The sequence below is a fragment of the Piliocolobus tephrosceles genome, chromosome 11 (genome assembly GCF_002776525.5).
Source record: "Piliocolobus tephrosceles isolate RC106 chromosome 11, ASM277652v3, whole genome shotgun sequence".
Taxonomy (NCBI): domain Eukaryota; kingdom Metazoa; phylum Chordata; class Mammalia; order Primates; family Cercopithecidae; genus Piliocolobus; species Piliocolobus tephrosceles.
The window spans coordinates 45768045-45794015 of NC_045444.1; the positions used below are offsets into that span (position 1 = coordinate 45768045).

General features: G+C 41.2%; 1 protein-coding gene across 2 annotated transcripts in view; it reads right to left on the reverse strand.

Annotated features, from left to right (window-relative positions):
- PLA2R1 (phospholipase A2 receptor 1) overlaps window positions 1-25971 on the reverse strand; it is a 127229-nt gene that overhangs the window by 93032 nt on the left and 8226 nt on the right. For both annotated transcript variants that reach the window (XM_026447757.1, XM_023217506.2), the window contains exons 2-4: window positions 16358-16741; window positions 13624-13797; window positions 4008-4181 (exon numbers count right to left, since the gene is read on the reverse strand). In XM_026447757.1, the coding sequence (XP_026303542.1) occupies window positions 4008-4181; window positions 13624-13797; window positions 16358-16741 (732 nt within the window). The remainder of the gene's footprint in view (window positions 1-4007; window positions 4182-13623; window positions 13798-16357; window positions 16742-25971) is intronic.

Here is a 25971-nt window from a genome sequence, read left to right on the forward strand (position 1 = left end):
AATTATGAAGCTTCAAAAAAAAAAAAAAAAAAAAAATCCAGTGTTACACATCTTTCTTGTTCTCCTATTCCTGGATCATGGAGTCAGAAATTAATCCCAGTCAATGATAGGAAAAGTGCACAGAATGCACGTGGTGCTTCTGAGTGATAAAGCAAGTTCCCACCATCTTGAGAAACAGAGCAGGCTCACTGACAGCTGTTTTTCAACTCTGAATGCTTCATGCGAGTACCCAGAAATGTTGCCTTTCAGGGTTGTCAATCTAGACAAGGGTGCATGGTTGCACACTTGAGGCCATCTTACTTGAGTGAGCTCATGAACTTAAAGGTTTTATAGGGTGGAGGAGGAGGTGTGCAGGGTCACTCCCAGAAAGTGAACAGAGGCACATCTTCCAAGGTTAAAAATGTGCTGAAGTAGATCAGGGAGGGGTGTACAGTGTGAGAGCCACCAGGAGTTGTCTGCTCAACAGGAGGGACCAGAGTGTCTCGGGGCATCCCTAGCAGGTTGGGACCTAAGGCTGTGTGCAGTGCAAACTAGAGGCTGCTTCCACAGCTTGAGGTGGAAGAAGTTTTTATGGCAGGCTGGCTCTGTGGCCCCTCCTCTTAACCAGTCCACTACAACTCTTGGTTTAAGGTTAAGGCAATACCGAGTTTGTTAAAGACACTATGAATAAAGACATGCATTGACGTGCAGAAAAACATAGTTATCAAAATTATAGAATTATGGGAATTTTTCTTCAGTTTTTCTTTCTGTGCACCTAAATTTTAAACATTCTTCCAGAACAAATAGGTACTATTTGTGCAGTAAAAATGGGGAGGGGACCAAAACCCAGTATCAGAAACGTAATGAAAGTGGCAATTTTGTGACGCTTTGAAATGTTGCCATTTACTCGTTTAATCTACAAAAGAGAGCATTGTTCGCTTACAATTCACCTGCTTCAGAGCCCAATGTATTTTTAGTCAGATACAGGGGTCCTGACTGAGATTAAGACCCTGACGGATGAGAGTTATAAACAGGGTGACCATATGCCCCCGTTTTCCTGGAAAGCTCATGGTTCATGCTGGTAGTTCCAGAATAATTATTAATCGCAGTCCCTTTTACTATCAAAAGAGTCTCAGTTTGGATGATAGACTGTATGATTACCCAGGTTGTGAAGGTCATTGGAGTCATATAACAAGGCTGCAGCATCCTCAGTGACTAGACATTTCAATACAATTGTGAAAAACTCAAAGAACCTAACCCATTTAGGAAAAGAGAAAAAGGTGCTTTATAATTTTGAGATCCCCAGAAATCAATAAACAGAAACAGCATCCTATACGTGGGTTTCACCCTTCCAAGTTTCCATGGCATTCACATGGAATCTCTTTCTAATGTCCATTTGATTATTCCTTTCAATAGCACCATTTGATTAAATCATTTAGCAGGTCTTATGATGATAAGAAGTGAAATGGATTGACAAGGCAGGGAGAAATTTTCACATTTCACATCCAGGCAAGTGCCAAGTGATATTTTAAAATCTAGTCTAAATATTAAAACATTAATTATTCTTATCTTAGAATTATTTTGAATACTCATTGTGCAATTGTTTTAATAATGCAGATAAAAAATCATTGTGCAATTTATAATCTGTGTCTGAAGGCACAAAAAACCATCTATTTATCTTTAGGACTAAGCTGGCCCACAATACTGTAATAAGAAACTCGAATTTAAATTCCTTTGGATATTTCTTGGCATTCATGACAGCTTAGATAATTCCTTGTACCACAGTACATGTTCACCAGAAACAGCAAGAAACATTAGATTATTTTCATCTTTAAAAAATACCTTGGTTGGAATGAACAGGTTTCTGTCTTTATGAACAGACTTCTGTTTTTCCAAACAATTCCCAAAGACTAATTATAGAACTGAGGTAGTTAAAGCAAAGTCCCTGACATGTCTTTTTTTTTTAAATTGTTATTCAAATTTGATGAATAAATCCAGACCTTCTCATGACAGATCCTTGCAGTTAAGATAGATAATTGTAATTCATAAATGGCATGTAAACTTTTATATGAAAACCATTTCAGGCTTACAATGATTTTGAAAATTGATGTTTTTCTGCACTATGACTTACTCAGATCAAATTCAATAATAATTTCTGACTTTTGCACAGCTGTGGGGAAAGGGTGGGCACACATTGCTCATTCATTTCTTACAATCCTTCTGGAAGATATTAATGACTTACAAAAGCTTTAAAGTGTGCTTACTTTTCCATCCAGTGAACCCACTTCTGCAAACTTATAAAAAAAATTGGGGAGGTATGCACAAAGCTATGTGCAGGGATGGTTTATAATATCAACAAATAAATAAATAAAAAAATAACAAATGGTTTCATCAATATATCTCTAATAAAAGGAGATTCAATCAATATATTACCACTAACCTATACTACTATGTAACCATTAAAAATTATTATGTAGATCTATATTTATAGATACAGGCAAATGTTCATTATATGCAGGTAAATAAAATAACCAGACTACCAAACTGTGTACATAGTTGTTGTTAAATGGTTAACACACACTGAGTGTTTGTTATGTGTGCCAGGCACTTTTCTATGATTTCACCTGTATTAAAATATGTAATCCACACCAGGAATTTGCATTATTATTATTTCCACTTGGTAGAGGGGGAAATTGAGGCACAGAGCGGTTAAATCACTTGCTTGAGTAACCCTGCTACTCAAGTGGTAGAGGCAGGATTCAAACCCAGGTGGCTCCCTGCTCTCCTAACCACTGTGCAATAGCTGCCATGTTTTAATTTGTTTTTATTTTTTGTTTATATATTTATGTATTTTGATATGGAGTCTGGTTCTGCCGCCTGGGCTGGAGTGCAATGGCATGATCTTGGCTCACTGCATCCTCCACCTCCCAGGTTCAAGTGATTCTCCTGCCTCAGTCTCCTTAGTAGCTGGGACTATGGGTGCATGCCACCACATCCGGCAAATTTTTGTATTTTTAGTAGAGAGAGGGTTTCACCATGTTGGCCAGGCTGGTCTCGAACTCTTGGCCTCAACTGATCCACCCGCCTTGGCCTCCCAAAGTGCTGGGATTACAAGTGTGAGCCACTGCGCCTGGCTGCTGCCATGTTTTCATATAATACCATTTTATATATATACTATGTATGTACACATGCATTTATATGTTTTTGCAGAGAAACACAGTTATCTCTGGATTACAGAACTATGGGACCTTTTTCATTGGTTTTTCTTTCTATATACCTGAATTTTACAAATTATTCTAAAATAAACATGCACTATATATGCAATAATATTTGGAAAAAACTGGCATCAAAAACTGTTAATGAAAGTGACTCATTTTGTGATATTTTCTAATGTTTCCACAAGTTTTTAAAGAGGTGTATGTACACACATACAAATACATTTAATCTATAAAGGAAAAGTAAGAGGAGAGTGTAGGAAATGAGTGAAACACAAGTCTTAGTTTACTGGCACAATTCTTTTAACACATTATTGTCTATACTGCTAGTTAACATATATGTGCTTTTGCTTTTCCCACCAAAGTTTAAGATTTTGTTTTTGGGACCCACCAGAAGGCCTATTATGTACCTGCACATGGTGAATGATAGGTAAGATTTCATTTAATTAATAAAATGCTTAATGATTTATTAATGGAAATGGAATGGCTAAGATCTCCAGAAGAGCAAGAAATAGCCCTTAAATTTAGAAATCTTCCTGATTCACTTGTTAGAACTGCAACTCTCCTGGGTCCCTTGCTGTGGCCTCAAATTCTCTTCTCCAAGGGGGAGAAAATAAGAAAGACATCACCGGATGCCAAATGGAATCACTCAAGGTTCATGGAAACATTTTGGGTGAGAGTTTTGGGCCATATTAAGGAAAGAAAAATATTTTTTAAGAGCTTTTTTTCAGAATATATTTTTGTATATGTGAAAACACTTAACAACAGTCTTTTTATTGTATCAGTATCAATGTGCATCATCCACCTACTTACCCCTTATGAAATTTTCTTCAGTTTCATCTGTAATACTTAACAGAGCACCTCCTTGCATCTGGCATGAAGAATGTGCCTCGCTCCAAGAGAGAGATGAAAGCAGGTTGAACTGGTAACAAATATGTGAATTGAGGTCCTTCTCCCAAATAGTATCACAACTTACTTCTGCAGAAGCTGGAAACAATGGCCGTTAAAAACATCCAAGTCTTATTTCATCTATACAGCAACATATTTGTAAGATAAATCTGAATGGAATTATTCCATCTTGCAATCTCTAAAACTTCAGTGCCTTATCTATTCTTGATTAGGTCTTTATGATAAAATCTGCATTGCTATCCCATTGTTAAGATATGGTTAAACTCTTTCATGATTTACCTAAGGAAATATCAGAAATCACCTATGAAGAAGCTATAATCCTTTCCAGAGTAGTAACAGGAACCAGTTTTAAGAGAAGGAAATGGAAGCGAAGTATTTGTGAAAATAAGATCTGAGTTCTTTTGTCATTTAGAACTTTACATTGAAAACTTCTGTCTTTAAAAGTTCATTTTAGTGATACAAATGTTATTTCAAATGCATTTCTTACCAAATACAAAATGCTAAAACAAAAGGATAGAGTAGGAATATAAGCCAATAGTAAACACAAGTTTTCAAATAAACATCAAGCACCGGAACACTGACATATAGTTTAAGAAAGTTCTTTCAGCCAAGAGGAATAGAAGCAAGATCCACTTGTAAGACACTGGCCGAAGACTGCATAGTATGCTCAAAAGTAAATTAAATAAAGTATGAAATGTGGAGCTGAAGTCCAAAGTTTTTTGAAATAACAGAAAATTAAGACTGAGTTTGGGTGCTTTTGCTAACATTTTAAATCAAATTCCAAGGTGAACTAAGTAGCCACAATAATGACCGGAAATCACACTCAAACAGAGAATGTCAGAATGCAGAGAATGTGAGCCATACTGCAGCATGACTGAAAATGACTGACAGGCAACCAGCTGAAATCTAGGACAGCCTTTCCCAAAGTGTGATTCTCAAAGTAAGACAACTTTAAGAGGCTCCCCAAGAAAATCTGAGACATAATGCATGCATAGGGTTCTCTGGGAAATTCACAACGAACATTAGCATATTCAAGGCTCTGAGAAGTTTTGGAGTAAACAAATGTGCTTAATTTTAATTCAGTGTACTTCAAACTTCTTTGACAATAAAATCTGTTTTGTTTGTTTTTTTCTCCCTCATAACACTTAGATGGTCCCCTTGGGAAATGTGGAAAATTTATTTTCATGTCTGGTTGCAACACACATTCCAGAGGATTTAAATCACATATAAATCTAAGGTTGTCTATAGAGTTTCCTGACTGATACCTGTGTTTATAGAAGGATCCAAGATTAAAGGAAGGCAGAAGACAAGGCTATCACCAAGTAACACTGAAGGGAAGGAAAAAAAAGAAAGGAAAAAGAGAAGGGAAATTTTCAGTAACCATTTTGCTGTAGTGGCTGAAATTTCCCAATTGAGATGGAATCCTTAGAGATTGTTTTCAGTTAAAATGCTAGGCCTTCCCTGAGATGGACAATTTGCTACTACGTATTATGAGGCACTAGTTCAGCCATACTCACCCACCATGACAGCTGAGACCATGATGGGGGAGCGGGGGTGTGTTCATAGTTTTGGTGTGCATAAGAATCATTTAGGACAGTCACAGTGGCTCATGCCTGTAATTTTAGCACTTTGGGAGGCTGAAGTGGGAGGATCACTTGAAGTCAGGTGTTCGAGACCAGCCAGGTCAACAAAGCGAGACCCTATTGCTACAAAAAGAGAAAGAAAGAGGCTGGGTGTGGTGGCTCATGCCTGTAACCCCAGCCCTTTGGGAAGCTGAGGCAGGTGGATCGCTTGAGCCCAGGAGTTCAAGACCAGCCTGGGCAACATGGTGAAAATTTTTTGAGTGCTGATACGACACCACCTGATCTCGTGTGATGGGTTTTGGTCAATACTTTGTTTCATGCACAAAATTATTTTAAATATTGTATAAAATTACCTTCAGGCTATGGGTATAATGTATATATGAAACATAAATGAATTCTGTCTTTACACTTGGGTCCTGTGCCCAAGTAATCTTATTATGTACATGCAAATATCCTAAAATCAGAAATCCAAAACACTTTTGGGCCCAAGAATTTTGGATAAGGGATACTCAGCTTGTATAAGAATTTGTACTTCTATACAGGCAGACACAAGTCCTTTCTCTGCTTCTCTAGGTGGACTGCATGTCACTCCATGAATCTTATTTGTAAGTTGTAAGTAACAAATGGAATGAAAATGTTGTCGTAGACACTGTGATGTGCTGCTCTTTAAGGATTGCTTTGGCAGAAGAGTCTCTTTGCCCAATGTCACTCTCCCTTCCCAAGGGCAGTTGACAGACCACGACTGGCCAATGCAGTGATATACTTAGCCCCCATCTCCCAACAAGGGGCAACTCTGACGGGTCACGCCAGCTTGAGAACTCTGAATAGAGTTGGTCTAGGGGCTGTCAGGCCTGCATCAGAGCCTCTTCTGTGCAATCCTGCTCTCTTCCCTTCCTTTCCACAAGAACTGATCCTGAAGGGGCTCCCCAAGAAAATCCCATATGTTAACCTTTGGCTCAAAGACTGCCCCCCGGGAACCCACCACCTTCCACAGGCTCCCACCTTGACCTGGGCATTTGCACTTACATATAGTCTCTCCTTCCAAGCCACAGAAAATGCGGGATCAAAGGCTGGTGTTTCAGGTATGTTTATTATTCTGGAACAATTCTAATCTAAGGGCTAGAATCCTATTGTTTATTCTTTACATCTTTGATTGTCTTTATATCATCTCTTCTATTGCTAAATTATGAGCTCCAGGGAAGCAATCGTGTCATATATAACTTTGAGTCTCCTATTATGTGATGAGAGATTACCAAAATCTTTTTCATGGTGTTATAAATAGGTGATTTTCCCCTCCTAAACTACATCTCTTTTTTAATGAACTGAAGTGCATACGTAGAATGACTTGGGAAGTATTTCATCCTCTTCCAATTTCCCACTTAGTCTCTCATCCACTCAATCTAGCCATTAATGTATATCTTGTTTAAGACCATCAATGACCCCTGTGTTGCCAAATTCAGCAACTGTTAGTTTGAGACTTTATCAAACAAGGCCCTTCATCAGCACTTGGCAGGCTGAGTTCCCTCTCCATGCTGATTTACTAACTCTTTTCTTGACTTCCCATGCCAGGCTACCCTTAAACCTCCCTGGCTGCCCCCTTTCAGTCTCCCTTGCTGATTTATTCTTCTCTACTCAAATTAAATGTTGGAGGCCTCAAGACTTGGCCCTGAGCCCCCTTCCTTTCTATTCTACACATTCTTTCTGCACATGGCTATCTAACTTGTTCTCATGGGTCCATTTACTATAACTTCCAAATACATAGAGATCATTACATCTACCTACCTAGTCCACATCTCTACATAACTGACTCACATATAACATGTGCCAACCTGAATAGTATTTAATTTTCTTTTCCAACTGTATATCTCCATAAACTTAGCTATGCATGTCAGAAACACGGAGTCTGAATTAATGTCTCACTTTTTCTCCTAGCCTCCAAGTTCTTAGGAGTGAGAAGTCCTACTCCTGGTTAAAAACCTATATGTGATTCTTGAGGCCTGACCATAGGCAGTTACAAAGCCTTTACCTGGCAGGCCTCATGGGGGAAAGCTGCCCCTACTCCAGACTTGGTGCTGAGCTGGCACACTGCAGTTTCTAAAGAGAGTCATAGTTAAGGGTTCAGGCCCCTCAAGCCCATCATGCTCTGTGTTATTTGCGTTTCTGGCACAGGTGCCTTCCGTTCCTACGTATCTTTCTGTGTGAGGCCTTGGGCCAAGGTCCTCTTCAGGTGCCTCTGCCGAAGCTGGTATGGAGCGGGAAGGAGAGGAATCTTGAAGACACTTTTTCCCCACTCTGACTCAGTGCTCAGTACTTTTTGACTCCTAGCTCTTCCCCTCACCTTACCCCAACCCAGAATCTATACAACTGAAAAGCCTTTGTTGTTGTTGTTGTTGAGGGGTCTCTCAACGGTGAGCTGAGCTGAACTCCACGTCTGTGCTGATCCACTGACCCTCAATGGCGGTGCTGTTCCCTGGGGAAAAATGGAACAGGGGGAGGTGGCGAATTCTTTTATTCTCTTCATTATACCATCGTAGTGAGTGATCAACAGCTTAACACCTTCATTTTTGGTTCGTTGCTTTAATTAGCTACTCCAACACATGACAGCTCAGCTGTCTCCAGCCCAGCTAAGCTCCTGACAACCAGGTCCTGTTCAGTTTATCTACAGGTTAGATCTTCAATACATCCACATTTCTCCAGTCCCCTTGCTGCCACCTAACTGAAGGCACCACTACTCCTGGCCCAGACTATTGCTCTAGCCTTCTAACTGGTCTCCAGGATTTGCCTATTGCTCCCTTCCAAGCCATTCAGTATAATGGAACCAGAGTAATCCTTAAATATCTTTTTTAAAAAAAATCATCACTCCCCTGCTTAAAACCCTTTGATGGATTTCTTTTGCACTTAGAATTAGGTAAGTCCTTACATTTATGACATTCTGAACTATCTAGCCTGTCCATGAGTTGGGCTCTGTCTGCCCTTTCAGAGTGTCTTGTTTCTCTCTCCTTCAATCACTGTACTCTTGCCATGTTGACTTCCTTAGATTGCAATAACCTCTTTCCCCCTTCAAAACCTTCAGACATTTGGCCAGTGACATGCTGAGGGCTGGGGTGGAGGAGCAGTCAGCCGGACAGGTGGGCGTATTTGATCAATGACATTGGAATTGTTAGAGCATGTGTATGGTGAATCAAAAGCATGCTGTCTTTTACTTGGTTTTATTATTATTTTTAGTTCTATTTAAACCACATACCCCCTTTATTGCCTGCATCCCATGCTGACCACTCCCTCTCCTCTTCCTTTGCACATGGCTGCATCATGCATCTCTGTGTGAATATCTAATTCCCTCATTTTCCATTTTGACAACTTCTACTCATCTCTTGGGAAGTTCAAATACAACTTCCTCAGGAAACCCTTCCATGACTCCCAATTTTAACTTTGGTTTCTCATTTATAATACTGTATTTTCTTAAGGTAGAACCCATGATAAACTGTAATTATATATTAATTTGGGTATTATACTTGAATGTGAATGTCATCAGGGCAGGCACGATGACTTTCATATTTCACATTCACAGTTGTAACCCCAGGAGCCAGAGAAGTCCCTGGCACATAGTAGGTGTTCAATATCTGTTTGTTAAATGGATAAATGAATCAATGGTCTGTGGAAATGGAGGTCAAGGTCAGGTCAGGCATGCATTGTTGTAGAAGTCAAGAGGAGACAGCGCCCTGAAGAAGGTATAGACAATTCTTTTGCAAATTCTCTTTACGTAGAGAACGAGAGAGAGAGGTGTTTTCAGGAGGCAGAAATGGGAATGAAAGAATTGCATTATTTTTAAGATGTTATTTTAAGACTCGCACAGGGCTAACTGCTAAGGAAAAGGGCCCAGCAAAGAAGCACCGGGGGTGTGCACTGGAATCACCTAGAAGTTTGTTAAAACACAGATTGCTGGGTTGCACTTCTAGAATTTCTGATATGATGGTCTAGGGTGTGACTGCTACTTGCATTTCTAGCCAGCTCCCAGGGAATTCCAATGCTGCTGGAACAGGGACCACACATTGAGAACCATTGAGATACAGGTTAGAGAAGGTTGGATGGGGTGCTCCAGAGTCCAGGTGGGGAGACTTGGCCTACACAGGAGGAGGAACATCATCCTCATGCATAAAATGAAGGAAATAAGGATGGGCACAGACGCAGGTAGGCTTAAAGACGAGGGAGCAGGAAGTTGCCAAACTGCCTGTCTGATGGATCTTTTTGCCATTATGAGGTAGGAATTGAGGTCACCTACTGAGAATCCGAAAGGAGACTGGAAGGTAGGGTTAGAAGTTAAAGGAGAATAGAGAGGTTGGCAGGGTCGTCGTGGGGTGTGAGAGCTGCATGACAGAAACATATAGCATTGCTGATTCATGTTGAGGGCTCAGGAGAGAGTAGCCATACCTTTATTGTATCAATCTGCTTGTTTTTCTTTCTTGCAGGGGGAGGGGGTGGGCAGGCAGTGACAGAGTCTTGCTCTGTCACCAGGCTGTAGTGCGGTGGCGTAACATTGGCTCACTGCAACCTCCACCTCCTGGGTTCAAGTGATTCTTCTGCCTTAGCCTCCTAAGTAGCTGGGATTACAGGTGCCCACCACCACACTCAGCTAATTTTTGTATTTTTAGTAGAGATGGGATTTCACCATGTTTGCCATGCTGGTCTCAAACTCCTGACCTCAAGTGATCTGCCCACCTCGGCCTCCCAAGGTGCTGGGATTATAGGTGTGAGCCACTGTGCCCAGCCTAAATCTGCTTTATTATAGAATTATATAAAAATAAGGTTCAAGGGCAACCATATCATTTCACAGGTTGATATTGTAAAAATATCTCAAAGTGTGGTTCTGCAGCTGTGTAAGGCAAACCACCAAGAAAGACCTAGAATGGCCCATAATTGCCGCTAAGCAAACCCAGAGAGATTCCTGTATGTCATCCTTATTGCTGAAGATGTTTTATTACATCCTTTACTGCTAGTATATTTGTGTATGTGTTTATGAATACTACATTTAAATTTTGCTCATTTACAATCAACTTTTTTTTTGAGACAGAGTCTCCCTCTGTCGCCCAGGCTGGAGTGCAGTGGCTGGATCTCAGCTCACTGCAAGCTCTGCCTCCCGGGTTCATGCCATTCTCCTGCCTCAGCCTCCCGAGTAGCTGGGACTACAGGCGCCCGCCACCTCGCTCAGCTAGTTTTTTTTTTTTTTTTTTTTGTATTTTTTAGTAGAGACGGGGTTTCACCATGTTAGCCAGGATGATCTCGATCTCCTGACCTCGTGATCCGCCCATCTCGGCCTCCCAAAGTGCTGGGATTACAGGCTTGAGCCATCGCGCCTGGCCAATCAACTTTTTTTTTTTTTAAAAGGTAACATCATTTTACACTGAGATATTTAAAAAAAACTCCCACATAAGAAGGATGAGATAACAGTAGTACAGACCTTTACTTTATTCCACCCACTCTTCTCTGTCCTATTCACTTGCTGACCCCATGGAAAGAGCCATCAGCTTGCTCAGGTTTCAATCTCTGACATGTCATTTTGAGTTTTATTGGCTACCGGGAGCCAAAAGTAACAAGAAAGGAAGAAAACTGGCACTGAACAAATAAACATGCTGTCTGCTGGTTGTGGTAAAGGTCAGGAGAGCTGGAATCCGGCAGGCTGTCAAGCAGAGGAAGCTTCTGAGCTGTAGGAGGCTGAACAAATAGATAGTCTGGGGAATGAAAAGCCCAGAGCATCACTGAACCCAGGCTTCCACTGGGAAACTATCATTGGCTATAAGCGACAGAGGATGGTGGCAGGGTTCTTTTCAGAACCTTAAGGAGAATGTTGTAGTTTTTTTTTTTTTTTTTAAGTCCCTAGTATTAGAACCATGTGAAGTATGTGTTAACTTTATTAGTATCGGTTCATTTATTTGGTTTTAACAATGACCTCTATTGGGGATGGAAAAGGAAAGAGAAAACATGATGCAAACAAAATGACAATAATAAAAATAATATGACATCTGGTTCAGGAATCCAAGGAGTGTAGGGATTACATGCATACACACCTACATGCATACATTTAGATTCAGATAGAGAAGGCTGGTGATCTGACAGTTATAAAATAACGAAATGCTTTCATGCTGGTTGCTGAATAGCCACTGTTCTCAGCTTCTCTATTACCCACTGCTGCCCCAGGCTTCCCTGCACCCCACCCCTGCATTCCAGCAGCTAAGGGGTTAATATCTGCAGAGGGCCTCTGGAATTCCCAACCCCACACTAAGGTCTCCACTACGATTGACCAATAGCCCATACCATATTGGCTGTTAAATGTATTGATATTATCCCTGTATATAGATGTATATTGCATAGAATTATCTCCATATTATTAATTGCTTGATGATGAATTATCTGCACCAGGGTCACCTGGGGCACTTCTCAGAAATGCAGATGTTTGGGTTTTACATACCACTCCCACTGCATCTCTGGAAGATGGGCCAGGATATGCATTTAAACTATCCCCCAGGTGATTTTAGGGCATTGTCTCAAATACAGCCTGCATTTTCTGGCATACAGCAAACCTGTCTGTCCTGTCTTCTCTCTAGATGCCAAGTTCCTTAAAGGGAAGATCCTAAGTCCTAAAACTCTTGGCATTCATCACTATGCCTAGCTTAGGGCTTGTTGACTGACAACAGAGAGGAGAAATCATGGATTCAGAAGTATATGCTGAAAAGATAAATTGGGTTTGATGCTGCTGCTGCTGTTGTTGCTGCAGCTGCTGGCCACAATGGTTAGCCCTTGTGGGTGCTTACTGTGTGCCAGACATTATGAAAAGTGCCTTGAATGCTTCATCTAATTGAATTGCACAATAATCCTAATAGGTACATTATCTACATTTTATGGCTGAGGAAACTGAGACTCAGAAAGATGGAGAGAGCGTCCCAAAATTTCATTGTTGGGAGGAAGCAGAACTCCAATCTTGACCTGTCTGATTATTTCAAAGCTTATACTTTCCTATTTACCAAGCCATACTAGCTCTTGGATTAGAAAACAATTCTACAGATACTTTATAAATCAGATTCTTTGGAGTTAATCTCTTCAATTTGCTTTTGCTTCAAATTTATTTGTTGCATTTTATGTATGCGGAGGGGAGGCAGGCATGGGAGATGAAGACTGTAAAAGCTGTACTCTCTGACTCACAGAAACCACGGGAAAGGAAATTGAATATAGAAAGTATGAGGAATATATAAATATTCTCTAATACTTGAGAACAACTGGAAACTTTTCAGCTAAATAAAAATAAAATAAAATAATAAAGCACTAACTGAATAAAAAGTTAGAACATTGCCACTGCCATTGACCTTTGAAAATCAAGATAAGAAAAGAAAAAAAATGAGGTTTAATCCAGAAGGTAAGTAGTAAGGAAAGGGAATCAAGACAAGAATCCACTGTCAAGAAATAATGAGGGCAATTGCGATTTTAGAAAGATCATCAAGAGGCCAGCTGGTGCCTGGACTTGACAATGGGCAAGACAAGCAGCCTGGATGTGGAGAAATTAAGGCAGTTCATAAGAGGTAGTGGATTGAAAGGCTAACTGGGTTTTATATGCAATCAGGTTTGTTTTGAAGTATCCAGCCAAGAAGCTGGGATCAATGAGATCGCAGAGTATTATAATTCAATTCTGGTTAAAACATCATTATGCACTGAGCTTAATGAAGAATGGCTAATTAACATCTCTTGAATGTATGGCAAAAAAGAATATACATTAGAATTGTCTTTTCAAGGCAAAAACAAAAACCCCATTCAAAATCTGAATTAATAGCATCAGGGTGCTTATTCAGACTTCAATATATCAATCCCAGTGCTTTTGTTTAGATACAGATAACTTTCTAATCCTCTTTGATTCATTCATGACATATAGAGAAGACAAAATTTATTCTTACTGGGATCAGGGCAAAATCCCCACTTTTCATCTCTTTCATAACGGCTTGTCGTGGCACACCACAATAAGTCATCTTCCCGACCTTCATGGGTACATTCATGATGCCACTGATGGTTATACTGGAAGGGAAACACACACGGCATCCCATGGGTGTTCCCTTTGATTGTGTGCAAATCTAGGAGAAAGAAAGGTACAAAGTCAGATAAGTATGATGTCAGCTTTACCTTTGGAAACTGCTACACATCAAAAGCATTTTTTATGGACTGAAACCCTCTTAGGGGCAGATACTCACTACAGCAGAGTGAGCCCTCAGGTCCTCACTGTCTCCTGTCAGTAGAAGTGTGAGACCAAGAGCTGGGCTCAGAGGAAGTGCTGATACATGGTTTGCTTACGCATTTATCTACTTGTTTACTTACTATGGTGAGCTGCCACAGTAACATTCATACTTGTGGATGGAAGAGAAGGAAACTTTAATGGAGATTTAACTTCATAATACCTTCCAGTCCCCAAATACATCAGCCATTAGCATCTAAGGCTCAATAGATTCATAGGCATTTATTAATTTATTCATTCAATAACTATTTATTGAACATTTAGTGCACTCAGTACTGGGGATACAACAGTGAACAAACCAGCATAAGTTCCTTAATGTGGAACTTCTATTCTAGCAAGGAGAGAGAAAAAGAAAGCAAATATACAAGTAAACATACAGTATCATTGCAGGTAGTGAAAAGTGCCATGATGAAAAATAAATAGGATGAGAAGACAGAGTGGTGTGTGTGTGTGTGTGTGTGTGTGTGTGTGTGTGTCTATGCATGAGACAGAGGGAGAGACAGAGAGAAAGAGAGAGAGGGAGAGACAGGGTGGAGGAGTACAGGGCACTACTTTGGACAGGATGGGCAGTGAAAGGCCTCTCTGAATAGGAACTGGGTGACCCAAGAGTGCAGGTCTTTAGACAAGAGTTGATCCAGCAGAAGGAAGAGAAAGTAAAAGGAATCTGAGACAAGAACAGGTGTGGGTGAATGAAGAAGAGGAAGGAGGCCCTCTGGGAAGGGGAACCAGGGATGTACTGGAGTGTCAGCGCACATAGGGCTGTCTCCCTGCCATACTGTGGGCTTTGGCCTCTACTCTGAGGGTGGGGGCAAGTCTCTTGTGCATTTCAAATGGGAAAGTGACAGGTTCAGATTTCCATTTTTAAAGAATCACTGAGGGTGCAAGGGGGCAAACAGCCGACATGGGGAGAGGGTGAAGCCAGACAGCTGACTGGGTGACTTCTACAGTGGTCTAGAGTGAGACGATCATGCAGATGTGGCCTGCTGGCTGCCTTCTCAGGGTTTTGCAATACTTGGTCATTCTTGGCCTTAATCAGGAATCAACAAAAACTTTTCACGACTCAACTGGGGCTGCCAATGGTAGGTCCTGGGGCAAAAGGACCAGCTGTGGAGAGCCCCACCTCTTTCCCACAACTGGCAGGGGGCGACCTGAGCTCACGACATGTCACCAGTCACCAGTCTTAGCAGTTAGGGCTACTTAGGAACCGTAGGTATTTCAGGACATGACCTTTTCTTTCAGTCCCCTTACTTCTACTCGGAAGCATATGTTCTCTAGAATCTTCTCCTGCATGCACCATGAATGTGGGTATGTGGCTAAAAAAGCTAACATGAAGCAAAATATCAAGTTCCTCTTCAGAGCTGTAGATTATTCAGAGTGCTGATTTGTAGCACTAGCTTTATTTTAGTGAGCCTTGAAAATGCCTGGCCCTTGGCTCTGTCTCTTTTTAATCATTTCTTCTTTAGGAGTTCCTTGCTCTGCTTCCCAGGACTGTACCGAATTCTTAGGAGGATATGCTCTTGTGAAAGCATAACTCTACAGAGCACCACAAGGGGAGGGACTCCGCTTGTCCTGTGGGCCTCTGTAAACCAGGTGCCTAGCCCAGTGCCTGATGAATGTGGGGTGGATTTGTCAGCAGTGCTATATAAAAATGTGGGATGAATGGATGGATGGATGGATCGATAGATGGATGGATGGATAGAGTGAACTACCAAACAAACCCTGAGGGACAGGTTTGAGATTTTAGAATTTAACTATGTAACTTTCTTTCTTTCTTTTTTTTTTTTTGTTTAGAAATGACAAAGATAACCATAGAAAATGAAATTCCCCTCTAAACCATGCTTCCCCACCGACCATGCTTGGCACACACCAAATAACCCCTGACAACAGTCTGTCATTTATCTTCAGGTGACTTGCAACATGATCATCACATGAATGCCAGCCAGCATCAGGAGGCATTGGAGGGGCTCTGGATACATACCTCCATAGGTGGGGATGCGTTTTTATAATAAGAGAAATGGTGGCAGGGGAGGAGACGTTATTATATTTGTCATGACAAAAGTCTTCAAATATCTTTTCCTTCCACCTTCCCTTTCTCTCTCTCTCCTGTCTGCTTGTTCTTTCTCTTCCTTTCCATTGATTCCCAGAGTCAGTTAAATGTTTTTCCTCCCAATACCTTTAAATTCTGAGAAGTTCTGCTTCTTTAGTAGAATGTAGTATGTCCATTCTGAGACTCTCATAACCCTTTTACCATAAGCAAGGAAGCAACTAAAATGTATTTAGCAGAAGTCCCCTGAGGGTCCAGGCTTTGTATACTTCCTTCACATAATGCTTTACAAATCTTTACTTATAGGCAAACTTTAAAAAAATACCATTCCCTGAGTGCTTCTTTAAATTATTTTTACCTTTGTGTAGATATTCACAAATGTCTCCACCATCTGACACATAAGAAATCCACTTATGAAAATACTTCCGTGAGGCCACCACTGTGTTGTCAGGCGCCACCTGGATGGAGTACTGCAGCGGGCCAGTGATCATCTTCCTGTTACAGTGCCACCGCAAGGAAACGAGGGTGGAGTCACATTCATATAAGCTTAAGGGCTGCTCTGGGGCAGAGAAATTCAGGCCCAGACAACCGCTGCCTCCTATGTTAAAGAGGCCATGGTTTGAAACCCATTTCCACAGCATGTGCTTGTTTGCTTGCTTGCAGTTCTCCAGGGTCAGTACCGATTTACCTGCTTGAATGCATTCCTTCAGACTCTCACTTTGGATAATAAATATTCCTTTATCTGAAACAAAAATCAAAGACCTGGCATGAAATTTTCATATATAATTCACTAGCATCATGAGGATCTCAGTGTGCATATCTAAGTGCGATATGCCACAGTTGCTGGCCATTTCCCACAGATCTGGCGTTGTTGAGCAGGGTCCATCTGAAGGGCTTTATTTCCATAAAACAAAGGAGTTTCTTGGGAAGCGTAAAAGGGCTTATGGAGCCAATGGGAGAGCTCTGATCTAAGACCTCATTGGCCATATAGGAACAAGGGTTACCTGTCAATCCACTCAGGTCTGTTACTGACAGAGGTGGTGCGCTCACACAATTGGTTAGAGAGGGGTATTGGTAATAATACTCAGGGCTCCTGGGGAGGGACACTGGGTGCCCATGGATGGGACAACACTGTCTCAGACAAGTGCCTGAATGTTAGGGACACAGCTGCTGAATCAAGAGCCACTGAATGAAACTCTCTACCATCAAGTTCCTGTAGAAAACCGAAAGGCTATCAATGAAATGCTGCTTTGTGATGCAGGATTCAATGCTGGTCAGAGTACAGTGCTTCTCAGCAGTACAAAGGTGGAGGCAGGGACCTCTTGCTATCGGGATAGACTCTTAGTAGGAGACGGCTTACTGGGTGGGGCTGGCAGAAGCAGGTAGATGCCCAGGCCAATAGCTACGGCACCACACTTCGAAACATGAGAGGTGACGGACCACCATTATGATGGCAGAAACCAGAGGCCACATGGACGGTTAGAGAAAGTAGGCATTTTGTGATACGCCCCTGAGCGCTCCTTCCTGGATCTGGAAGAAGGGATTTGGGTGAGTTTCCTGTGGAAAAGCTGGTGGGACCAGCCGGGGAATACATGTTAGCTGCCAGCCTGCTACCTGACTTAACCCAAGTTGCGGGCCTGGAAGGCACCTAGTACTCAACAGTTAGTATGAACTTGTTTTCTCTCAGGCTTTTTGAAGATGGAAACCAAGTCTCATTTCTTTGGTCTAAGCACAGAGTGTGTTGCGCACATGGTGGAAATTCAGTCAGTGCTTGCTGTTGATGAAACACACCAGCTGCTGCTGCTTCAGCCTTTGGCTGCTGAAGTCACCTTGGTCAGGTCTGGTCAGGCCCAGGCACTCTTTTGTTCTCCCAGTAGCTGGGTTCCCCTTTTCTATTTTACTTCCTGTCTATTTTTCAAAACTCTGAAGGGACATGATAGGGTTCCCTCGAATGTCTGGGGTTTAGGGTGGGTCGTGTCATGGAGGGCAGAACAGGTACAGGCACAGGCCTTGGAGAGGTTTGGGACAGTGCAGGACAGGTGTTCTCACAGATCCACGAGGGAACAATGCTTCATTCTGGTAAATGTTCTTTTGGTTTCTCCAAAGTTAATCAGCCTGTAAATCAGAACTGATTTACAGTTACCAAAATCACTTAAGATACCGTTTCAAAAAGATTGTCAATGTATTAATAAATGCTATACCTCATTTAATAATTGATGACCTTACTTATAGCCATAGATTTGAGGAGTTGAATTAGTTGTCAGAGAATTGCTTTGATCACCGTACATCAGAGCAAAAGAGAGGGGGTGGGGTGGGGAAAATGAATGGTTTTAGGGAGATTTCATTTAGATCAGGAAATTTGTTTTCCTAATGAGGGCCTTGTCTGCATGGTTATTAGTAATAGTGATTCAAAATCAAATCCACCTCTCATCAATGTGACATGGAGTCCGATAATTAACCTTCTGTCCAACTCTCCTTTTCACCTTTTCATGCCTGGGTAGAATGTTCACCTTAATTTCTGTTGTAACCTACTAATTACTTTCTAGCTAACCTAGAGTTCATTAATTTTTCATCAAAGGATAATTACTTTACTATAATGGTTTTGTAGTTCAGCTTCTACCTAATATATATATATTCAAATGTATTATAAGCTCTGCAACGTACTGACTGTGCCTCAGTTTATACACCTCAGATAGGTGTATAGACGACCTGGCTAGTGGTTGAGAGCTCTGGAGTCACGTAGAACCATCACGGACCCGCTGTGTAACTTTGGGCAGATTGCTCCATCTCAGTGAGCCTCATCTTTCCTCCTTGAACTGGGAATATGTATGGTACTCACCTCTTAGGGATGTTGAGGATATTCCATTGAATAACCCATGAAAAGCACACCACATACTACCATGAAAAGCCTTAGGAAATGGGAGCTATCATTATTACTTTATCTCTCTGACTTCCTGATTCTTGGTCTATAGATCCAGCTGCAGACCTGGTTGAACCTACAGAGTGCTAATCTCAGCATCCCTCAAAGGCTTCTCCTCTTACACTGTGAGCACAAAAGCTTATTTTTACTGCAGTTTCTGCAGCACACAGTGGGTGCAGACATCTTAGTTTTAAACAATGCTATCGTTTTTTTTTAAACAATCGCTATCACCGTTTATGGAGGAAAAATACTCTCCAAACAACCAGATAACAAAATCTTTGCCACATTTGTTCAAATATGTGTGCAATGATGAATTAAGAGCCTTCATCTGTTGATTTTCTGCATTACCCACCAGTAAAGTCTACACTGTAGGTTTTTTAATAGAAAAGAGAAAAATACATGGTGTTGACAAGCAGTGTGTAGATGTGGGGAACGGGTGGTCTGTGAATAAGTGGACATGAAAATTACAAACCTAACATTTGGGGTGAATAAATATTGTGTGGGGCGAGGGGTTTGAAAAAAGGTCTTGCTCTGTCACCCAGGCTGGAGTGCAGTGGCACTGTCATGGCTCACTGAGGCCTTGGCCTCCTAGGCTCAACTAATCCTCCCACCTCAGCCTCCTGAGTAGCTGGGATTACAGGTGTGTACCACCATGCCTGGCTAATTTTTTATTTGTTTGTTTTTGCTAGAGATGGGATCTCAATATATTGCCCAGGATGGTCTCTAAACTCCTGGGCTCAAGCAATCCTCCCACCTTGGCCTCCCAAAGTGCTGGGACTATAGGTGTGAGCCACCACGCCTGGCCAATAATACTTTTAAACTTCCAAATTAGTAAGTGTTAAGAGAAAAAGGGTGGCAGAAATTGGAACTTCTGTATCACACCAGCAATCATAAAATTACTTTTCCAAAGCAGAACATATTAGACACACCTAATCCATTGCTACTTAATTTTGGGGTGCTACTTATATTTCCATGCCAGCTGCATTTAGGAAATAGCTTTAGAAAAGTTTTTCAAAATCTGCCATAGGCAAGTAGCTCTGGTTCACCAATAATAATCAACATGCTGCCTCCAAATATACTAAGTTAAAAAATGACTTGAGCCCATTTTTCCATTAAGTTGTAATAGAATATGATCCTGGCACTGTTAATCTCCATAAATTCACTGAAGAGAAAACAATTACTTTCAAACAGACTATGAGGAGACTTAATATAGGTATCAATATTCTGATTGTTATTATATGCACATAATGTCTCTAACAAAACTATAATGTGAAAATAAGCTGGATTTTTTAAAAGATGAAAATCAAATGTGGGAGGAATCAAGATTGATTATACATGTCAAGGACATCAGTTCTGCTTGAACACTGATTAAGTGATTAATGAAGTACTGCCAGAATTACTAAATCTCTTTGCAGGAAAATGTTATTATACTTCCCTTCATAATTATAAGTTTAAGAGGAGAAAAAGGATTGATTTATTAGAAGAAACTTATAAGCTAATTTCTATCCTTTTTTTTCTAAAATAAAATCCATGGAAGACAGTGGTTCTACTTTCTACTTCTGAGTTCCTTTAGGAGTAGATCATTTCAGATCCACTCTTTGGCCCCATAAGATAACGTGCACTCTTCTAAGGAGTGGGAGGAGAACATTTCATTGATCAACTGTTAAACCAAAGTTTAGGGTATTACCTTTATGACTGCATATGGAACATTCATTCTTTCAACTAGCTTTCATTGGATGCCAGCTACTTCATAGACACTGGGTGAGATGCTAGAGATAGAGAGAAATTATTTGCCTAAATATTTGTCCTTTGAAACTGTGTATATTTGTTCTGGAATCATGGGAATTTGGCTAGCTAATGAAAATAAGGGAGTTCCATCAGTTCCAAAGAAAACATTGTAATCGCATTTAAAATAAGCCCTTAATGGTGGGGCGTGATGGCTCATACCTGTAATCCCAGCACTTTGGGAGTCTAGAGCAGGGGAATCACTTGAGGTCTCTACTAAGAATACAAAAATTAGCTGGGCTTGGTGGTGCGTGCCTGTATTCCCAGCTACTCGGGAAGCTGAGGCACAAGAATCGCTTGAACCCAGGAGGTGGAGGCTGTAGTGAGCCAAGATCAAGCCACTGAGCTCCAACCTGGGGGACAGAGTGAGATTGTCTCTCAAAACAAAGAAACAAACAACAACAACAAACTGATACAATAAGCTCTTAAAAACAAGTGATAACATTTATAAGTGGGTGGTGAACAATAAGAACACAGGGACACAGGGAGGGAAAGAACACACACCGAGGCCTGTGGCCGGGGAAGGGAAAGCATCAGGATAAAGAGCTAATGCATGTGGGCTTAATATGTAGATGTTGGGATGACAGGTGCAGGAAACCACCAGGGCACACATTTCCCTATGCAACAAACCTGCACATCCTGCACATGCATCCCGGAACTTAAAATAAAATAAAATATGATTTTAAAAGATTTAAAAAACTAAGTGATAACAAATAAGAGAAAGAAAATAACCCAAAATTTAAGACACTGAACCGGCTCTTCAACTGATGTCACATGTGAGTTGGACAGGACCCCTCAGTGTCACCAGACTCTGAGCAGGGAGCGTGCACACACATACATTTGCCCACTTTCTAGGGAGGACAAAGTGGGGCAGTGCTGGAAAGAAGACAGGTGTGGCAGAGGAGACTCACTTCATCCATAAACCCCGAACCATGAACTGCAGAGCTGGATGGAACTGTAAAGATGATTTGACTGAACCAATCTTTTACTTTTTTTTTTTTCAAATTCATTTTTGTCTTAGAAGTTTTATATCTATCTACTATATTCAGTCCAGGTATAGCTTTATTTACATGCATTCATTTACAACTTAAGAAAGAAGAAAATAAACTGTTATAGATTGTCGCCAAACATTTTGAAGTAGCTGACTTGAAATTTCTGATGACAAAGATCTATCAGGTGCTTAATGTGGCATGGTTTGGGAACCCTGCAGACAGAAGGATATATATGTCATAGTGTTTGCCTGCAAGGAAGTCACATTCTCCCTGGGAATCCCTGAAATACACAGAAAATAATTATAACTTAATACCAACATATATTTTGACATAGGAGATATAAGCAAAATGGTGTGCCATGAGGTTGGAGTCTAAAGCCTGGGGCCATTATTGCAGTTTGATCTGTCTGTGCGAACAGCAGACTGGTGGTACCTACAGGAGGTTTCTCCTGAGGCCCCTCCACTTGACCTTCTGCACCCCTTCTGATCACCTCTACTTGCCTTTGGTGTTCCCTTTAGCTTTAGACAGCTCTTCTCTTAGAACTAGCTGAATGAAGGTTTGAAGTGTTAAGTGAGTAGGATAAGATTTGTACCGTTAAGCTTTTGCGAAGTTTCTGCATTTTTAACAAAAAACACTTGGAAGAAACAATAAAACAGCAATTTTAATGGTGGCATTTTAGGCAAACAAAGGACTTTCTGGTAATCAATAAATTATATCATGAAGGTGTTCACCTAATCCAACTATACACATAAAGTCAGTCTCTGTGTTGCCCCATTAAGGGAACTGGAAGGAAAAGTTCCAGTGCATGGTTCACATCAAGTGCAATGAGTAAGACAAGCCATTAGAAAGCCACAGCATGCAGGCTGCAGCCCAATTTCAATCTCCTACCCCAGTCCATAGGTTTGAAATTGCTTCTACTCCATGTACCCACAGAGCTAGTGCTGGGCTCACGCCCTTCCTGCCCTGCAGCCTCTCTTGACTCTGTCCATTTCCTTGCTGTTCTGACAGTATTTAGGTTTCAGCAGGGACACAGTCCAGAAGGAAATGGGAAGGGCATCTCTCCTCTGTAACCAATCTGAAGGTGAGCAACTTCTCTCTTGAGACGTATTGACCTTTTCCAGCTTCACAAATTTGAGTTTGTCTCTATCTGTTCCATCTAGTGAACAATGGATTCAGAGCCGATTGCATTCCTAAGATTACTCTGTAGCAGGAAGGGATACTGTAAGCTGCTGAATCAAGTCCTATTCATGGCCGAGTGATGCAGAAAATCTGGATTCTTAATATGACCTTTCAAACCAATAAGTGAGGAATTTCCCATGCTTGCAGCAATCAGCATGTGTATGGTTCTTCAAAGAATAGATCCACGGAACAAAGTGAAAAGTGGGCTAGCCCTTCCTACCTCTCCCTGCATGAAAATGTGCATTTTATCTCAAATCATCTGAGTTTTCATGCGTCTCTTAATCTGAAGCTTTTGAGTTCCTGTCAATTGCCTTCTATTAATCAGCTAAAAAGTTAACCAAATACATTTTTAAAGAAACCTCTTTGTCCTGTCTCAGAACTTCCTTCTCTTTCTCTGTCCTAGCATTGTCCTTAACTCTGAGCCTTCTTTATTCTCCTATAGCTACTGAACCTGGATAATCACCATCTCCACAGGGTCGTGGATCCCTCTTGATAGATCTTTTTACATGTTCTCTTCCCTTTTCTCTCTAACCTCCCCGAATTGCCTCTCCAAGTTCCATGAGGCACACAATAGTCTTTCTCACATGTGGGAAAAATGAAACCCAGCATAATCAGTGCCAACGGCCTGCAGTTCTGTGAGGCTTCAAATTGCCTGTTACTAACCCCTGTGCCAGGAGGGGTTTACCCTTTCAGACTGTCCTTGCCACTCCCTGGCCATTCCTGTTCCCTCCTCTGTCCTCCTGCTCTGTCCTTATGTAGCAGTTGCTGACCCTGGCAGAAAATCTCTCTTCCGTGATTCTTTGCTAGACCTCTGTATCTTACCAATGAATTTTTAAACTGAGTTGAAAACATTCTTCTTCCTTTTAGCTTTTCGTCTCTTCTCCCATTGTTTTACCTTTATTTAACTGGAAAGTACCTAACAGACATTGCTGGTGTAAAAATCGCTATTGACAGCAGCTCCGTGATTACCTTATACACTCTGTTGAAAATATACCATCTCAGTCAAAAGCGTGCCTCATTACAAAGTGCAAGTTAGGGCAAGGACAAAAAGACAGAACATTGTTAAGATGCCCTCACAAATGCCTGCATATTAAAGCCTGGAAATGATTCAAAGACTGGGTCACAAAAAACCAACAAAACCAGAACACAACTCCATCATCAACCAAAACAACTCTGGAAATGATATGGCATGACTGAAAACAAAAGTGCTTACAATGAGCTATCCATCTTAGCTGCTTTGAGAGTATGGCCATTAAAAAAAAAACAAAAAACAAAACATTTACTACAGTGCAAAGTAGAAATGTTAAAAACAAAAACAAAAACAAAAAAACAACCTTTAGTGGTAGGTAGAGTGTTAGTCCCTGTATTGATTTGCTACTAGAGTTGCCATAACAAAATATCACAAACTGAGTGGCTTCAATGACAGAAATTTCTTTTCTTATAATTCTGGAGGCTGGAAGCGTGAGATCAAGGTGTGGCAGAGTTGGTTCCTTCTGAGGGCTGTGAGGGAAGGATGGGATCCTGGATTCTCTCCTTGGCCCCTGGAGGACCACCTTTTCCCTGTGTCTCTTCACATCATCTCTCTATGCATATTTCTGTGTCCAAGTTTCCCCTTCTTATGAGTATACCACTCATAATAGACTAGGGCTACCCTAACTGCCTCATTTTAACTTGTTTACCTCTGTGAAGACCCTATCTCCAAGTAAAGTCTCATTTTTATATGAATTTGGTGGTGGTGGGAAACAAAATTCAAGTCACAACCATCCCTATCATTCTTATTCAGGCTGTCCGCATCATTTGCAGGGTCCAGGGTACAATGAAAACATGTGGTCTCAGCTGGACATGGGGAAGTCAAGTCAATGTCCCTTTCCCTTGGGCCCACAAGAGATTGCAACCTCTGAGCTATAACATGCTTGGAATATAGTGCCTGGATTGAGGATACGTGACACGTTCCCACTCAGCCCTCACAGAACCCACAGAAGTACTACCAGTCCGGTGGTGACAAATGCTGCCTTGCACTGCCCAGAAATGCCACAAGGCATCCACTCCCAGGGCCCAGGCCTCCAGTCCCCAACTTCAATGCAATCTGGTTGCCACTGTGTGCAGAAGGCAGCAGCAACTGTGGGGCAGGAGTAGGGGGGAGGCAGCTGAGAACCCATCCTGGGGAGGTAGACAGGGGACCCCAGGCAGAATTGAACAGAGGCTCCAAACCTCTGGCTTGAGTTCCATTGTTCCATTGGACATCACGCACAGCACACAATTTCAAAGATAGAAATAATTACAAATCCCAAGACCCCAAACCATAGAGCTTTAAACCCTAAGTGGAAAGAAGGCCCTTCTGACTATAGGACCCTGTGCAACTGCACTGGTTATATCCCCATGAAGCTCTCCTTGTTTGCATTTGAACAAGGTTAACATTATGGAAAAAAGACCTTGGCAAACTACAGAGCACTTCTTTTAGGGCAGAACTGCTTAAAACTAGCAGAGCATCTGCCTTGGTTTTCCCATCTGCACAACGGGTTTAATAGTAATGCTGGGGCTGGGTATGTAGTTCACATCTGTAATCCCAGCACTCTGGGAGGCCGGGGCTGGAGGACAACTTGAGACCAGGAGTTTGAGACCAGCCTGGGCAACACAGCAAGGCCCCTTCTTTACAAAAAGTTTAAATTTATAATAAAAAGAAAAAATAATAGTGCTGGCCTCACAAGACCTTGATAAGGATTATCTCAGTTATGATGATCACTTTGTAAATATTAATAAAAATAAAAGCCAATCTTAACTTTGAATACGAATGGTGCCAAAGAGTAGCAAAATGAAAAAATGTTTATAGTTAAATAATTACTTTGAGATTCCTGTTTATATTTTCATAATTGAAAAGTTCTCAAGAGCAGAATACCAAAAGCTAGAAGTGGTAACACTATTTTATTTCCATATTTCTTTGGAACTGTAGTTGTCTGGAAAGTATCATAAATTAAAAAGCCAAGTGGTTATGACTTTTCTGTTTTGTTTAGCTCTGTGTCACAGAACCCAAGTTACAGAAATTCTAATTATAATTTTCTAATTTTCTGGAGTGGCTTTATAAAATGTTTTTCCCTA